This window comes from Asterias rubens, chromosome 1 (assembly GCF_902459465.1).
Source record: "Asterias rubens chromosome 1, eAstRub1.3, whole genome shotgun sequence".
NCBI lineage: Eukaryota > Metazoa > Echinodermata > Asteroidea > Forcipulatida > Asteriidae > Asterias > Asterias rubens.
In genome coordinates this window covers 4681512-4700397 of record NC_047062.1, presented here as the reverse complement: position 1 = coordinate 4700397, position 18886 = coordinate 4681512, and the positions used below count along the sequence as shown (strand labels likewise).

Here is an 18886-nt window from a genome sequence, read left to right as displayed (position 1 = left end):
CCATTGGTCTTAGTTGCGATAACGTAACCCTCCTCCCGACGGCCGCCAGGCAGGCCGGCCTGTGCGGCTGTCGGGAGGAGGGATCGCAACTACATTGCTCTATGCCCCAAGGAGTATGTTTGACCATAAAGCAGGACCAGTTCGATCGCATTCGACCATGTTAATAAATAGCCATAGGCATATCTTAAAAGCTTTATGAATATCCTCCTCGATCATCATAATACAAAAAACCATCCATCACCATCTCAAAGTGACAGTAGTGTCATCATCAGAGCTCCCCGCTCCTATTGCCCCATGCTCCAACATTGACAAAACGACGTGGAGGTCACTTCTAAATATCATGGCTATGGATGTTGAAATATAAGTTAAGTGATGACCTCATTGTTTAAAGACACAGACAATTGCTTTCTATCGAATGAAAAACAAAACATAACTAACTTTTGAAGTGCGGTTAAAATTCTGTTCGAAAATTGTCTTGCTGCGGTGGTGCATTGGTATACTACACAGAGGTCAGGTGATGCCACGTCGTTGGATGACGTCATCACCATCCAATGACTACACCCCCTGTTTAGCCATTTTTATTTCTTCATCACAGGCAGCCATATTGGAACTTCCTGCACTTGATTACCGACGACATTAGACACTTTAAATTGAAGCAATTTGTTTTATTTTTTCCGTCCACTGGTAAACGGAAAATACACATATAAATCTGGAGTTATACTTGCCATGTCCACAATGAATCCCGAATAGTAAGTATGGAAATACATTCGTGTAAAGATAGGGGTTTCTAGTTTATCGTTGATTATTTTTGTCAGTGCATTGCCATTGCATTAAATACAATGGCCAATCTGTGTATAAAAGCAGCGACCGGGCCGGTAGCCACCGGTAGTGCGTCATCATTGATAAAATTATTGTTTTCAATTCGTATATTAATTGATTTAAAGACGGCGAATTTATTTAACTTTTTCATAATTAGTCACATTAGGGGTTAAACATGTTTGCTGCCGAAGTATTTGGTGTAAGTGTTGGAGAATTCTTCACAGTCCACACACAAATATTTATTTTCATGTTTTGGAAAAGATGCTGAATCATTTTCTTTCGCATTATTTATGACCAGAAATTAGTATCTTATTCTTAATGTTATATAAAACCAAATAAGATTACATATTTTTGGTCATAGAAAGTGAAAAGGCGGGGGTGGATTTGGCATATTACCCTTTCATTTTGAATTTGAGTAGAGGCATGTAACGTAAACCTAAAATGAATGAATGTTTTCGCTCATTTATAATTCACACTTTTTTTTGGCTGTAGGCCTCAAACACTCAAAAAATTATAACCAAGGAGGTAGGTAGTTTGCCTCCATGTTATAACAAAGAAAAGAGCAAGGGCAATTAGTGTTGGCTATTATACACATAATGAATGTTTATGAGTGCAATGGTGCGAATATGTTCATGAGTTGAAAGATGGTATACACATAATGAATGTTTATGAGTGCAATGGTGCGAATATGTTCATGAGTTGAAAGATGGAATGTTCTATTCAACGAGGCGGAGCCGAGTTGAATGGAACATTCCAGCTTTCAACGAATGAACATATTCGCACCATTGCACGAATGAAAAACATTCATTATTTGTTTTATATAACATCCAAGTAGAACTTTGTCATTTTGATTGAAAGAAACAACTTTCAAAACAAACAATTTCAACTGTAGAAGCCGAATGCTAGTAATTTTACTATGCCTTCTTGCAGTAACACCTGCTGCGTTACCAAAGACACGCGCACGCAGTGATGTTTTTACTCAGCTTTTTCGTTCCATCCGAAAAGTACCATTGCACGCTGGCAGCGTGCCAGCGTGCAATGGTACTTTTCGGATGGAACGAAAAAGCACGGCGAGTGACTCAGCGTGCAATGGTACTTTTATTTGCTATCACGTGACGGACAATCCTCCAATCAAATGGCAAGGATCTGCTTGGGTGTTATATAAAATGTTCTATTCAACGAGGCGGAGCCGAGTTGAATGGAACATTCCAGCTTTCAACGAATTAACATATTCGCACCATTGCACGAATGAAAAACATTCATTATTTGTTTTATATAACATCCAAGTAGAACTTTGTAATTTTGATTGAAAGATACAACTTTCAAAACAAACAATTTCAACTGTAGAAGCCGAATGCTAGTAATTTTACTATGCCTTCTTGCAGTAACACCTGCTGCGTTACCAAAGACACGCGCACGCAGTGATGTTTTTACTCAGCTTTTTCGTTCCATCCGAAAAGTACCATTGCACGCTGGCAGCGTGCAATGGTACTTTTCGGATGGAACGAAAAAGCACGGCGAGTGACTCAGCGTGCAATGGTACTTTTATTTGCTATCACGTGACGGACAATCCTCCAATCAAATGGCAAGGATCGGCTTGGGTGTTATATAAAGTATATTATTTGTTGGCAGTCTTCCTTGTTCACTCAGGTAATCATCAGACCACCACTTGTTTACGTGTTGTGACCAAAAACACAGTCTTATTGTTGTTTATGTGTAAACAAGGAAGTGTTTTTGGTCATAATGTATGAAACTGAAAACTTAACAATCAGATTTGCCATTTTTAAGGCATTCTTTAGGATAACTTTCCGTATGGCGCCACCACTTTTTCACTCATTTTTACAAAAAGGGATATATCAATGAGGTAAATTAGATACTATATTATTTCATATCGAATGAAAAAGTGGTGGCGCCATGCGGAAACTTTTCCATTCTTTATTTCAGTGGATGGGATAAGCAACACTTATTATGTTATTCCACACACATGAAATGAAGTGTACATTTAAATATTAAACCAAACCCCTATTGGTCCCATGCGACCTAGTGTCCCAAGATTGTGGGGCCTGGTGGGTAAGGGTTTGATTGGGGCAAATAGTCTGTGTCGTAATACAACGCCACAGGCTGACATTAAATTATGCGGTTTCTTACTGAGCACCATCTCTGTTTTGCCTGACACACACGCCCCCCTCGCCTTTGTAAAAAAAAATTCATAACACTCAGATTTCAATAGCACTTTTTGGCACCAAGTGCATTTTAAAACAATTGGATACAAAAAAATGCTAGAACTGTATTGTCAGTAGCAAATGAACTACAGATGTGGTGCTTGTTTACTTTGATCCTGTAACACAAATAACAGTCCACAATCCAGTCCTGCAATCCTGCACCATGGCATACAGCGCTTAAATTAAAACATCACAAACATTCAGATTTTATAAACGTGTTTGAATTACACTTTTCAGACGGTTGTGTGAAGTTTGACTTTAAAACAGCTCTTCTCATTAAATTAAAGGAAATAGTATTTCTTGAATGAAAGACTGCCTTTTATTACAAGATATTGTCTCGATATAGAAAGTTTTGCGGTAACACCATGTAAAGATATTGTCTCATTTTGTCTGGAGTTAAAGTTGGGTCAGCAGAATGCTTGAAATTCCTGATTGAAGCGTGGCACTGAGTACTGTTTTTCTCTTTCGCATTAAAATGATATCTGATATTCTTTACTCAAAGTTAAAGTATCTGGAACATGCAATCATCGAAGGCCACTGACTGAGTAATGTTTTTATTAGCAGCAGTGGAAGTGCTCTTCAAATTTGCATACCATAGCAGTTGGTCACCAGCTGGTATTACAATGTCTTACATGTACATCTACAGCTATAGACTCTTTGTCAAATAGAGTGAAGTTTTTTAATTGATTTGAAATGGGTCACCAACTAACAATTTCAAAGTGATTGGAATGCATTGAGGTCAAAACTAAAGCAAACAATTAAAATTTACTTGTCAAGCGCACATCGGACTCGAGCTCTGGTGTTTTCTGATTAGCCGAGGGTCCGGTCGGTGTTAGTCTTGGTCTTGACATTTTGTGTCTTTACAGGCTGGTCTAAGATTGTTTTTTGTCGCTGTAGTGCACTACATTTAGTGCTGATGTAATAGGTCAAATTATCAAGAAAGATAATATACTGTAAAACAAATTCACCCATGAAAGTTTCAGCTGAGTAAATTATCTTCTTCTTTGATATCTAATCAACTGGGGCATTTCAGACAAATAATGTTGTGGGATGCTTAGTAAGCTTTCAGATAGAAATTACACTTGTTTTTCTGCGGTCATTGCCAAAGTATGACCCTAAAGTTTTTTTTGTTTCCATTCTTGTAAAATTCTTTCAACAAAAAAGCTGTAGGTCCTGTGTGTTGTGAATCCATGTATAAAAATGTTCCAGTGCACTTATTATTGAGAAAAGAAGTGTATCTGGCATGGTTGGCTGCGTCAAGTTTGTCCCACAGCACCTTTTGAACAGTAACAAGGTGCTACATGTAATTCAAAACATAGCTCAGCATACCTGTAGAAAAAATAATGAGCGTTTTAGGATGACCTTTGGGCAGGAAAGGCACTCTAGTAAGAACTGCTTATTGTTATTATTTGTACTCTGCTGATTTATCTTGGCAGGCACTGGCTTTAACTATCCCCCAGGTACCTTCAGCCTTTTCTCAAAGACCTTTCTGACTGCTAGAGATATTGTTGTCAAAGTCACCCCTTGCAAAATGAAAGCAGACTTGCTCCTTCAAAGGTTGATTTTTGTCAAAGTGTGGAGCTTTTACATGCAATGTGTTTGGTGCTCAGAACTATCTGCATTGAGAAAATCAGTGGGTATTTGACGCCACCAGTGCTAACATTACAGCAGTCAATTTAATTTGCAATTTGTATAATCAGCAATGTACATTGTAGCTGCATAGATTTAGATCAATACATATTTATCAGTGCATCTCATTTTCTCCAGTCCCGACATTGTTTCTACATTATTCTAAATGTCTGAAGTAAATAAATACAGAGCTCTTAAGTTACACCACACTGCAATGTGTGAAAAGTGAGAGGGCAGAAAATTGCAACCCTGGCAAAAAAAAATGAACAGAGTGAATTAATTAGAGAAAGGAAATTACAGAAGGGCTCAGTCCACATGTAGTTACATGTAAGTGTTAAATTTTTGGGAAAGTGATGTCAGTCTAGTGCTAGATGATGGGTCTGGAACTCTTCATTGGCTGCATGTCTTTGACTTACATGTAATGCAGTGTAATGAGGGAATATTCAGGATTAAGGTTTGCCCTTGGCATTGAGAGTCCTTGTACTGTAGCCTTGTTTACATGTAGTTTATTATGCATGTCTCTATGGTTCTAGTGTAGGAGCTGATGCTAACTGGTCAATAATTATGTAAGCCACTCATTGTTTGTGTTTGTGCCTGGAGCTGCCCACTCTTCACCACCTGACATGGCCACATGCTGGACAGGGAAATTTGGGAATCTAAACCTATACCAGCCTAATGAAACCAAAACCACAAAGAGGATGAAGATGTACAGTTTTTGCTTAGCAAAACAAAGCAGGAAAACCAAATACAGACACTACACATGACATGGTATTTAATTTTGGCTGGTACCCTTATTCTTATCTAGCAAGCACAATTGTTTTTGTGATTGGCTACTTTTTGTCCTTAATTGAAGTGCTGCAATTGAGCTGTGGATTTTGGAGGGTCAGGGAGGGTAGCCCTTCAAGTACATAAGTTATGCTGACCCAATTGATGGTGACTACAGTACCACTAGCAATGTATTGTCCACATATTGTTGTGTAATATAAAGGGATTTTGTAAAAATAACCACAACGGAGGCAAGAAAGGTGGAAATATTTAAGTTTAAAGATCAAAGTTGTTGATTCCTGATCTATTTCAATTTGATTTAATCAATTATCATTGATTCTAAAGTGAATGCAGTTGGGGATAGGTTAGTTTCAATGTGCAGGGTGCAACCAGTTACAGTTTGTTTTGGATTTCAGTATCTCTTTTTAACCGTTTTGGTTTGATTACTCTTTGAAAAGTAAATATCCTATCTATTGTGTGTTGCACATGTTGAAGGATACAAAATGAACTTATCTTGTTTCTTTTGTTACTGATTATAAGAAATTGACGAGTTGTTTAAATGCTATGTTGATAAAGTTAATATCTTATTTTGATATTTTCATCCAAAAGCTAATGTAGAACTAAATTTTCTTCTCAACACTATCTTGACTAAAGGGACCCACGCGCAGATTTCCAACTAGCGGGAAATCTGCATAAAATGGGTCCCTCTAAGTCAAGTTAGTATTAACCTGGGCGGTATGTGCATCTAAAGGTTTACATAGTATACATGGAAGTATCAGGCCTGCTACTTTGTTCAATTGCTGAACAATGCTGTCTACCGTTGCATTTTGTTGCTTTAACTTAAAGGCAGTGGACACTATCAGTAATTGTCAAAGACTAGCCTTCACAGTTGGTGTATCTCAACATGCATAAATAAACAAACCTGTGAAAATTTGAGCTCAATCGGTCATCGAAGTTGCGAGATAGTAATGAAAGAAAAATAACCCTTGTCACACGAAGTTGTGTGCGTTTAGACGGTTGATTTCAAAACCTCAAGTTCTAAATCTGAGGTTTTCGAAATCAAATTCGTTGAAAATCACTTCTTTCTCAAAAACTATATGGCACTTCAGAGGGAGCCGTTTCTCACAATGGTTTTACCATCAACCTCTCCCCATTACTCGTCACCAAGAAAGGTTTCATGCCAATAATTATTTTGAGGCATTATCAATAGTGTCCACTGCCTTTAATAATTTGAAGACGGTTAAAAATATTCATTAATAGCTGATCAGAATCTGTAATTCCAGGGATCAAACTTATTTGTGGATACACCTCGTGAGTTCACGGAGAGTTCAAATTATGTGTGAAGCCTGACAACCACCCCCCCCCCTTTTTACTCATGGGAAAGTATCTTTCTTGACTGTCTTTCACACGTTGATGGTTTTCAGTCATTCTGACTCATTTGTTTCCCAGGACACTTACTAACAACCCTGGCATTTACTGCTTCCAATGCTACCATTAAGGTCACCTTTTTTTAAAAACAAGTATTACATGTACAGCGACTGATACACACAGGCACGAAGCAAAAGCTGTTAGTGTAATCTTCCACACAAATCCCTACCTTTAATGTGGTGTGATGAGCTTTGCTGTGCATTTCGTTCGCATGAGTTATCAACTCAAATAAAACAAGGGCCCAAATTTCGTAGAGCGGCTAAGCAAGACATTTCTTCCTTGATAAAAACAGGATTTCCAACCAAATTTCCACGTGATTTTCAGGATAAGCAAACAACACCTGAATACTAGTAACAAGCAATATGCAACAAATAGAAATTTGGTTGGTAATCCTGTTTTTATCAAGAAAGAAATTTCATGCTAAGCAATTTTTGGGGCTTAGCAGCTCTATGAAAGCGGGTCAAGGCTTTATCCCAAGGCTCATCTGGCAGCTCTACGAGGAATCAGTGTCAGGTGCTTGATATTGCAATTGCATGTCTACCACTTCATATCATATTGAGACAACTACAACTTCAATCAATGAGGCGATTTCTCCACTAAGCTATGAACACCTGATACATAAAGGGTGTCATATTAATTTAGATGGGGGGGGGGGGGGGGGGAGGGGGTTGCACTTGGGATGAAAGGCCAGGGATTGTTCATGTCAATAGTAGGCTTGGTAACACTTTCTGTGAATATGCATTTTTGAATGCGTGGCTTGAGAATAATTTTCTCACTTGTTTTTGTGTGTAAACTGAACTCGGCTGGGGGAAGTGTGATTTTCTGCTCTGCTGTATCAAATTGTATAATGTTGTATAATATTTGTTTCCCTTTACTTCTGCAGTGATTTCCTATTTAAGCTCCTTCTGATTGGAGATTCTGGTGTTGGAAAGTCCTGCTTGCTTTTACGATTTGCGGTAAGTCTAAGCTCCTGGATACATGATATTCAACCCTATATTCCATATCTACTAGGATCATTTATCCTAATGGTAAATCATCACCCACTCGCTTCAAATATTTATAAGCTAGATTCTATGTTCCTGCAGCCGATTTCAAGAAACTTTCTGCACCTGCGTAAGTCCACTTGCGCAACATTTATAGCAAATTTCACAAAATTTAATGCAACTGCGTAAGTCCACTTTTGCAACGTTTATGGCGCAACTTGTGCCATAAACGTTGCGCAAGTGGACGTACGCAGTGAAATCAGCTGCTGGTGGCATGAATTGGTCAGACTGTGCAACCATAGCAGTTGAAACCAGAAGTAATGACACAATTTTCCTGTGCCCAATTTCATATAGCTGTTTGGCAGAAAATACAGCTTTTCCTTTGGTTAGCAAAAACGAGTGTGGCACTGGTGGCAACAGTATTATAAACTTCATGGAATTTCAGCTTGTAACCTGTTTCTGCTTTGCAAGTTTTTCTGTGCTTAGCAAGAAAAAGCAGGCTTTATAAAATTAAGCCCTGCAGTTTTCCTGGTTTCGTCATTACAATCATCTTGGTTTGCCATATTGGGAGTCGATGTCTATTAATTTGTGTTTGACAGTATAGTGCACATTTGAGGCGAGGCAGCATTATGCTTACCATTGACTCCTGAACAGCGAGCTTGGCAGACAATAGTCGCAAGTGGTGCAAGCGGCCATAATGAGGAGCGTCAGGGGGCGGGTGCTATTGATCAACTAATGTTGAAATTATCATCTGAAAGCTCTCTTAAATGAAATGTTCAAATTCTAATTATTTCAATATATTTGTTCCCGATGTGATTCAAAATGGTGTATTACTGCAACTGTCAATTTCTCAGGAAGTAGTCTTTTCCCCAAGCATAAGCAACCAGTCTGACATACATGTACTATCAGATCTGGCAGATAATTAATACAACATTAGTTTGGAATTTCCTGTCCTACATGTATCTCTGTTTTTTTGACAGCGTTTTTAATGCATCTAATCATTCACTTCCTCCTTCTCTCTTTTATTGTCCTCCCTTTACAGGATGACACTTACACAGAGAGTTACATCAGCACAATCGGTGTAGACTTTGTAAGTTTGGTTTTGTTTTTGACTTGAATGCTTTCCTTTTCCTTGTCCGGTTGGTTAGTTCAGGCTTGAGAGTAGCCCAAGTGGCCTTCCACTTTCATACTAACACTACAGTGGTGCCCTGGTTATGAGGGTCCAAATGTGGTGCAAAACATGTTCAAAGCTTTATAACTCAAATCTTACCTGCGAGAAGCCACTAATTTTCACTGGATGCACATTCAAAAATCACACCTGGCAAAGAAATAGGATTTATAACTTTGTGCTTGGGATCAAGAACCTTTTCTTTTTATATCGTGCTCTCTGGAAGCTGAGTAAATCCACAAGTTGTTTTGACTTGCTTATTTCTAAAAAAAATAAGTTTCACTCAAATGTACAATTTTTTCAATCAAATGATCATTAAAAATGCAACAAATGAATAATTATTTTGTCGCAATAAAAAGTTGAGCAGGCCATGATTTCTCTCATTAGGCCAGGCTAAAAAATGACTGCTTGGCTGGCTGCCCAAAAGCTTGGTACCAGCATCTTTTTTCCCTATGAGTCAATAATAATTCAACCACAGCCAGGTGTTTCTCTGACCTGCACTTTGACTACATGCAAATGTACAAGCCCAGGACATGGTAAACAAATATGTTATTTTCTTGTATGAGCCATTTTTTAGGTAAAGTGATAAACAGAGATATTTGCCATTTCCAGAATAACCATAAATCTAAGAAAACCCATGCAGATGGCTTTATAATGGAATTTTTTTTTTGTAAAACAACTATTTTGTGAAATAAGGCAAAACACAGCATTTGTCCAGGTTTATTTTTCAGTGATCTTGTTTGCTTCAATTTTGACCGTCTTTTGCATAATTTCTGTTTTGAATAACAAAAAAGCACAAGCAATTTTCAACATCTGTTGCTTATAATACAGTAACTTTACACATACATGTAACAGTAACAGTATACTAAAATGCAGTAACTCATAGCATGGTGTCTCGGGCATCATTTCAATGAATATCTACTCTCTAGGTTGTAGCAATTTCTAAAGTCGGTAACACAGTCGCCGCAGGGGTCGAACACCGATACAATTTCATCAATTATTAAATGCTGTCTACAGGATTTGATTAATGCATTGCACCTATTCCATTACCCCTCCAGGAAACTCAATAAACTATGTCACTCCTGTTGAACTCATCTTATTTATATTAAGCTAGAAGGATAGTTCATCTTTTAAAAGGCTTTGGGTTATTTATTTTTTGTTTAGTTTCCTTGTTGAACATGTTTCCTTGAATGTTGGCCGGCATCAAAATCCCAAATTGAACTCACTTTTCTGTATATTATAGTAGTTTCTGAATGTCAACTGACAATCAATGAATTGACATGTAATTGGAGGAGGGTTAACGCCTCTTAATTGCTTCACCTTTTAGCACTCAAGCACATGTAAACATTGAGTCTTGTTATACTTCGGTAACAAGTTGTGAAGTTTTATTGGTCGAGAAGCAATCATGTGCATAACACAAAAGACACATGTTACATGGCTCGGGGTCGGGTAACATGAAAAGTGGTGTACATCACCTTGATCGTTCCCACCGTTGGTCGATTTCCAACGCTGTGTACACCGGCAGAATTGTTTCTTATTTGAACTGTTCGTATGCATATTAAACTATGCATACTCCGGCGTAATCATTTTTGAAGATGACGACCAAAACTTTGAGAAGAGGAATAACAACGTTCCAAGGTATAACAAAACAATTGTTGCACGCTCTGACTGGGGTCCATGGGTTTGATACATCCTTGGTGGCAAATGGCACCCTCGGCTTGGCCTTTGGTGCCATTTGTCCTCTTGGGTATACAAAACGCCATGGATCCTGCCACAGCTTGCAACAATTGAATAATGTACTCCTTGAACGCAGCACCAAAACGGACCAGATTTTCTACTGTTCCTTGAATTCCTTAGATTACTATGTTGTGACTATTTTTATGCACTACAAATATTATATTTATCATGTAGAGGATGAGACCACCTTTCTAATGATTTGCAGGGTTGTTTTGTTTCCTTTACCATTGAAGCTTTGAGGTCGAAAACATACATGTAAGACAGATCGACTGAAACATACATGTAAGACAGATCGACTGAAACTAGGAAATATTGTTGTGTCTTTGTGTTTCATGTGTTAATCTCACGGGAACGATACAACTTGCTAAACTTCTTGGGCGGTTCGGGCAGTTTGAGGGGTAACATCCTGGGTGGTTTCAAGACTGAAGGGTTAACATAATTTAGTCAAATGCTCTGAGCAATGAACTAATTTGTTTTTTATTATTATTATTTATTATAGAAAAAGAAAATGAGGATTTCATCAAATATCTTTGTTAAATTTGTCTTATTAACAATCCTTTCTTTGTTTTTCTCTTTCAGAAAATCAGAACCATTGAACTAGATGGGAAAACAATCAAACTTCAAATCGTAAGTAACGATAGATACCTAGGAGCTAAAAATCGTGTTAAGCTATCAGAGCTTGATGCCAATGCACTAAACTGCTTTGTCATGAACGCCACTTATTAACAACAACTGTTATCTCTTAGACTACGGCAGTCTCGGTGGTCTAGTTGGTGGGACACTGCTCTGGAGCTGCAAAAGGTTGTGGGTCCAGGTCCCACCCGAGTAATATGCCTGTGATTTTTTTTCACAGAAAGTACTGAGTGTACAGTGCTCACAAATATCGGTGAAAGGTTAAAACCAAAATTAATAACCGTTATCTATGCGTTTGACAAGGTCCCATTTACTCTTAAGGGTTTAGACCTGCATTCTTTGGAGACAGTCCCCAGAGTTTATATTTATTTTCACTTTCTATTTTAACAGTGGGACACAGCAGGCCAAGAGCGGTTCCGAACCATCACATCCAGCTACTACAGAGGAGCACATGGAATCATAGTGGTATACGATGTAACAGATCAGGTCAGTCATTAGTAACTCCAGGCATGATTTTCTTCCTACTGTAGTCTGTTTTTTTCTTTGAAAAATCTGAAACAAAATGTGATTAAACACCCTGGAATGTCTTTTGAAGCCTACACCATGTGCACATGTAGGTAAGCCCTTATACTTGATAAAAATTCCTACTTTTTTCCAAGAACCAAATATCATGCTGGTACTATCTCAGAGAACATAACAGTTCCAATAATAAGTCTCATATGACCTGTTTATATTACCTTAAAGCCATTAAACACTTTCGGTACAGAAAAAAAAAAAAGTTCACAGATTTACAAATAATTTACAGGGTTTACAGAAAGTAATGATGAAAGACTTCTTTTGCAATATTATTCCATGAAATGCTTTACTTTTTGAGTAAACATAAAAACAATATCAATTCTCGATAGCGAGAATTACGGATTTATTTTAAACACATGTCATGACACGTCGAAACGTGGGGAAACAAGGGTGGGTTTCCCGTTATTTTCTCCCGACTCCGATGACCGATTGAGGCTGAATTTTCACAGGTTTGTTATTTTACATATAAGTTGTGGTACACAAAGTGTGAGCCTTGGACAATATTGTTTACCGAAAGTGTCCAATGGCTTTAAAGAGACTACCTGTTGTTAGAGGGAGGTTGTTGCCCTTGTGTTGTATCATAGGCCTGATAGCACGGAGGCGTTTTTCCCTTGATATAGGCTACATGTACCTATATGATGAAATTGACAATTTCTATTGGAAGGTTTCAAAAGTTACCAAGGCGATGAAATGGGCAACGGTGGTGATTGCCTCCATTGCCTCAGTGAAGTATCAGACTCGGTACCATACTCCTGCTTGCCTTTGGAGTAGATCAGAGGCTCGATGTTGAAGAGGCTCTGTGTTTAAGATGCCATTATGATACAACAGGCTTTTATGAGTGGGAAGAGCAAGTGCAATCGCAATCTTCTACCACTGCTTAAAATTGTCCAAGGAGCGCACAAAAATAGCACTCCTTAAAATTTTAAAGTGGTTAGATGGACACACACCTATTTGACTTAAAAATGGCAGACTGTAAGCAGAGAGTAGCCCTTTGTGAAGACGTCGGTGCAATAATAATAATATTAATAATAAAGGTATTTATATAGCGCCTTCAACAAAGCCAAGACAAATACAAAGAAACAAGAAAAAACAAAAAACAAAGGATTAATGGCGAGGCTGACAGTTGATTATGTGTTGACTGTTTTTCTTATTTTATTTGTTGTCTTCTTCTTCATATACAATGTAGATGATTGATTGGTCTAATTTTATTCATTAATAGCCTTTCTTATTTCCTGCAGGAATCATTCAATAACGTGAAACAATGGCTACAAGAGATTGACCGCTATGCGTCAGAGAACGTCAACAAACTACTCGTGGGAAACAAATGCGACTTAACAACTAAGAAGGTTGTGGACTACACAACGGCAAAGGTAAACATGAAACTCACTGAAACTGGTCAGTTTTGTTTCTTCAAAGTCAAATTGTGGTTTGGGTTATTTTAGGTTGCTTTCTTGTTGACGTTAAAATGTCCATGAAAAATTGTTTCGACATGTTTCTTAAAAGATTTGTGATAGAAATGAAAATCCTCTTCCGAAGGCCATTTTGTGGACAACTACAGGAAACTCTAGATCTTAATTTTGGTTCTCCAAAGTATCTCTCTCTTTACAAAAAATAAAAAAAAAAATCAATTTTTTTAGTTTTCTTTATTTTCCACAAAATTATGACAAAACATGAAATAACAGTTTGAACCATAGCAGATAATACTTGAACCATCATGGATGTGGAAGGGGGTCTCTAGAAAGCAAAGCTTGTCAAGTAGAGGCCCCCTCTCTCTCTAGTCGACAGAGGTCGGAATCATGTTGAGATTTGCCCATCCTTGTCTAACTCTCGCTAGGGTGGGGAGATCAGCTGGAAGCACCTCCAAAGAATAGGGTTTTTTTTTCCTTTTTTTTTTCTCCTTTTTTTTTTTCTCCTAATAATAACTTGCCACCTTCTCCCTTTTCAGGAATATGCAGACCAACTTGAGATCCCCTTCCTTGAAACAAGTGCCAAGAATGCCACGAACGTCGAGCAGGCTTTCATGACAATGGCTGCCGAGATCAAGAACCGCATGGGACCCGGGACTGTACCCTCAGACAGTAAACATGACAAAATCAACCCCAGCAGCACGCCCGTTAAACAAGGGGGAGGAGGGTGCTGCTCTTAATTGTAACAATAGGGGGCTTGTACTATTATAAATAGCCTGGTTTGTCTAATAAAAGCCTATTGTTTGTTGGTGAGCACTGGCTGGAATTGTGTCCTTGAATTGGGGGGTTGTCTATAACAATGCTACGTGTAACGATATTATTACAACACATTTTGTTGTGTCCCCCTCTACAAAATAAAAGCTGTATAAAATGAAGTATTTTCACGTGCAAATATAATACTCTTTTATTAAACGTCTGTGTATCTTTGGATTAAACAAAGCGTTACTTTTGTGCAAAAGCAATTTTATGTTTGTTGAAAATGCTTATATGTACTTGTATCACAGGCTGGGATATGCATATTTCCTATTGTGATTAAGCACAGTGTTTCTTGACCCCAAAAAATGGTCTCAGGATCGGTAACAGAATAACTCACAAGGTCACCAATTTAAAGGACACAATACGCTTCAGTGACACTTTTAAACAAAACTTCCAAGGGTCAACCGGGAAGGGGGTTGTATATTAATTTTTTTGTTTCATTATACTAAACTAAGGACGGGAATATATAATTGTTTAAACAAAGAAAAGTGTGATGTTTGTCATTCCCAAAATTCAGCTACCTATTCTACCGTGACAGCCAAGTGAGAGATATCTGGGATTAGGGAGGAAGGTTTTTGATAGTGACATGGTGTTTTAGACTGTGTGAAGATTTTGGAATTCCACGTATCGCAGAAATCGTATTGTCTCTGCATGTAATACTGTGCATTTATTATAGCAATATTTATCAGTGATTGTAAAATTGGAAGCTTGTGATTCGAGATCAATGGCAAAGCAAAGACACTTTGTAGGTTTGAATGTATAAAGATGCGCAATTCTTCCATGTTCAGAGTCAAGATAAAACATTTTTAATTGTGGGAAACCTCATGCTTTAATCAGGATAGGTGGAGACTCTGTTAAGTTTTTTTTTTTTCAATTCTGGCTGTGATTTTGTTAACTCTCACAGCTCAATGGCCGCTACTGGGTGGGGTTGTATTGCTAGCTGGGGGTGTTCGTTCCCTTTCCTGAGAGTTGGAGAACTGATTTCAGCCAGGTGGTGCAGCTGGCTAGCTGAAGTATTTGAATCAAGTTATTAGATATTTTCTGAGGGCAGCATGGTAATTGTGCCATTTAGATTTGCGAGGCCAAAGTAATCTGTGCTGTAGTAGTGAGACCCATTTCCACGTCCATGACTATGTCACTCACTCATTACTGATTGACTCTGTTTGTATGGACATTTCAGACGTTACTGCGCAGTCCATCAATTTTTCATTATGACTTCCCGCAGTCAAACCAGGGGGATGGCAGTATTACTAGCTTTATTCTGAGCTGATTTCAACTGAGTTCTGCCATGGCAAACCAAAACCTTTTAATTTGAAGGTTTGTTGGCAGTTATAGCCCAGGATAGTGTAAGGAAATATAATGCACTTTAAGTCAGTTGGCATGTGCACTATGTTGTATACAGTATTTGTACATTGCATCATGCAGGCATGCATTTTTCAGCCGAGATTTTATCATATTTTGGTTGAATTCTCATCTGCAGTAGAAAGAACACAGTACAGTGTTACTGTGCCACTTTCTTAGTTTGTTAACAAGCTGCAACCATGGAGGTAGATTTCTACCTCCATGCTGCAACTGCATGCCTGATCATGCCATTCATTAATTTAAACTGTCAGTGAACTGTCGGTGTCGATCAGGGCCCAATTTCTGTTTAGCAAAAATAAGCAGGATACCAGTCACAGGTAGTACATTCGAGATGGTATTTTGGCTGGTAACCTGATCCTGGTAAGCACAATTGTGTTGTGCTTGGCTACTTTTTGTGCTTTAAGCAGCTCTATGAGATTGGGCGCTGACTTCAGGTGGTTTTGTAGTACACCTGCTTTCAGGAGAGTTTATGTGTGTAATTTTCAATCAGACAAATTCTACAGAGTTCACACTGTGTTATCCTCTATATGTACACTGCGCCCTTACAAAGGGTAGATATCCTAAAATGACATTCTTAGTTTTGAATAACATCATCGAATCCGGGTCTTTCGGTTTCAAATAATCAACTCATGATAAAAACAAACAATGGTTTGACATCTATGTGAAATTCTGTGATCACAAATATGAATGAAACATTTCCTATGTGTGTTTCACCGAGTTCTTATTATTTTTTCTCTTTAAAATCTCTGTTTGATATTTTCAAATGCAGTGAAATTTTACTTTTCCATTTTATTTACTTTTTTTGAAGTTGTTACAAAATCATCCTGTTGAGTGATAGGTGCACGTGTTTGTAATAATTAATTAATAACGTTATTAAAAACTCTATAATTAATTTATGTTTGTCTGTGGATGTCAAAAGGTAATTTATGTCATTTACTATATTTAACCCTTACAGCTTTTGCTGGATTTCATTCATACAATACTTGTTACTTTCAAATTTGCTGAGAAGGGGTTAAATAAAATTCTTGTTTTTTGAGACCTCCAAGTGATATTTTTTACACAAACATGTACATTCAGTAATTCATGTTCCATGTTTTCAATGTAGCATTATATTTTGTTTTGTTTCACCTGTTGTTTTGGGTTTGGTGGAAGGGCTACTTGAAAAATTTCGCCTGCATTTTTGCTTTATCTCTTTCAAGCTTTTTTATACAATGCACATAGAAATACAAATACACTCAAAAATACAGTTCACACAAAAAAACTTATGGTTGTAGAAGTTTATGGCACAATAAAAACCAAGCTTTGATGAAGAAGATACCCAGTTGATTCAATGTACATTAATTGTCACGCTAAATGGAACGTGAACTTTAAAAGCATTTATTTGGACTTATAAATTGTTGTAGTCAAGATTAACGTTGAAAATAAGTGTAATTTAAGAAACTTAAGTAGAAGAATCTGTAGTAGTGGCAGATACAGCACCAGGATACATAATATGAAAACATTGAAACATCATTCCTTACAGTGGTGCCAGTTTAGAGAGGTTTCTCAGAAACACATTTAATCAAATGAAACCAGTGTGGTCTGGCAACCCTCTATAATCATGCTCTCCTGCCCCCTCACGTCGCTATTTTTATTTTATCAATTTTTGTTTTATTGGTTTCCAAAAAGTTAAGTACCTGTGAATAAACTGTAACAGTTAATTTTTATGAGATTTTCTTTGCATACCAAAGCTGTATTTTCCCTGTAAGCTCTTAATATCCTTGATTTAATGAATAAACGCCCATTTTTCATAGATGACTGTAACAATTGTGTAGTGTTCAACTCTGGTTAAAGGGATATATTTACTGAACAAATAATTATTGGCTGTTTGTTGCTTGAAGTTTGTTGTCCATTCTGGAGAGCCATAAGATACCCTATTTTGTTCATTTCAGTGGAGTTTGTACTTTGTGTTGATTCATTTGTCGTATACTGGACTCCCTTAAGTGTACTGTCGGCACAACTGTCGACATTATTCGGAGAAAGTCACTCAACTTGTTAACACCAATCCAACAAATTCTACTCCAACCACAAAATGATCAAGTTCAAAGAATATGCTTGGGATTTGCGATTGGCAGATAAAATTTGTTGTTTTGTGTTTAATAGCTTGTTCATGAAGCTGGTTTGTTAGAACTGTGGTGTCTGCATTATTCACTGTAATCGCGGAGCGTCCATCTTGCTCTCCTTCTATTCGACCCAATGACACCAAACGGAGGCTGGAAGGAAAAGACAGTCTGGTCCCTTTCATGTCATGAGAATTAAAACTGCCGTTGTCATGGTTGTATACAGGGTATCACAAGAAGTTGCAGTGGCTTACTAGTGTGAGATCAATGTGGCTTATCTGCCTGTTCCACTCGTGTACAAAATCTGTACCAATCCTGTGCAACCATTTCGTATAGTGCACTCAAATAGGCTGTTCTCTTATAACAAAACAGTATTTTTTGTAAATTTTGTGCAACCATTTCGTATAGTGCACTCAAATAGGCTGTTCTCTTATAACAAAACAGTATTTTTTGTAAATTTGTTGAATGTATAGTTTGGTGAAGATTCATCACTGCACTACAGTCCTAAGAATTGTCTTATGAAGAACAAGTATTATTCCAGCATATGTTTATGAGTCACTTATCAAAAGTAGATGTGGCCCAGTAAAGAAAAACTATCGTCCCAAGTTCCTGTGTTACCATTCCTGTAAGATAACTTCCTATGAGGCATGGAATCTGCACTTTTATAATTGATGATAAATTGACAAGCCCTGTCAATATTTAAATGTTTCTGCCCGTTGAGACCACAAACTTCTGATACTTGTAGAAATAATGAATCAAATCTTATCATAAACTATCCAAAGTCCATAAGATTGTTTAATTTATATTGTGGTTGATAACTAACCACGGTGATCTGGTTGTTGTAAAGCATATTATAAGTTTATATGATAACTATTACAGCTGTAGTTTTGCTTTTAGTACATTATTGTAATAAATGATAATTGGCTGCCACTGAGCGCCTGTCCTGCAGATACAAAAAAAATAATAAAAATGAGATAAAACAAAAAAACTTTGTAAATTGTAAAATGTTTTGTGAAGAGTGTCGTTTGGAAATAAATGAAGAAACCGAAACTGTCTGAAAGTTGAAAAAGTTTCAGAGGTAGATCAGACTGGATGTAGTGTCTGGACTCAACTGATCAGAACTTATCAAAAAGTATGATATTAAGAGGGTTGTTGGGGGGGGGGGGGGAGGGGGTTGTTGACTGATTTGTGAGGCATGGTTTACCCAACCCCTCCGATTGTTCTTTCACTTTGAGAGGCATGG

General features: G+C 37.6%; 1 protein-coding gene across 1 annotated transcript; it reads left to right on the top strand.

Moving 5' to 3' along the window:
* Window positions 1-582: 582 nt before the first annotated feature.
* LOC117288067 (ras-related protein ORAB-1) lies at window positions 583-15537 on the top strand. The gene is made up of 7 exons (XM_033768766.1): window positions 583-749; window positions 7747-7819; window positions 8889-8936; window positions 11331-11378; window positions 11775-11870; window positions 13199-13330; window positions 13906-15537. The coding sequence occupies exons 1-7, from the start codon at window positions 727-729 to the stop codon at window positions 14104-14106; spliced, it is 621 nt and encodes a 206-aa protein (XP_033624657.1). The 5' UTR covers window positions 583-726; the 3' UTR covers window positions 14107-15537.
* Window positions 15538-18886: the final 3349 nt, after the last annotated feature.

Excerpts from the sequence above, each read along its gene's own strand:
- LOC117288067 (XM_033768766.1), top strand. The coding sequence starts at position 727 with ATGTCCACAATGAATCCCGAATA. Across the intron at positions 750-7,746 it reads TCCACAATGAATCCCGAATA|TGATTTCCTATTTAAGCTCC; the intron begins GTAAGTATGGAA and ends TTACTTCTGCAG. Across the intron at positions 8,937-11,330 it reads GCACAATCGGTGTAGACTTT|AAAATCAGAACCATTGAACT; the intron begins GTAAGTTTGGTT and ends TTTCTCTTTCAG.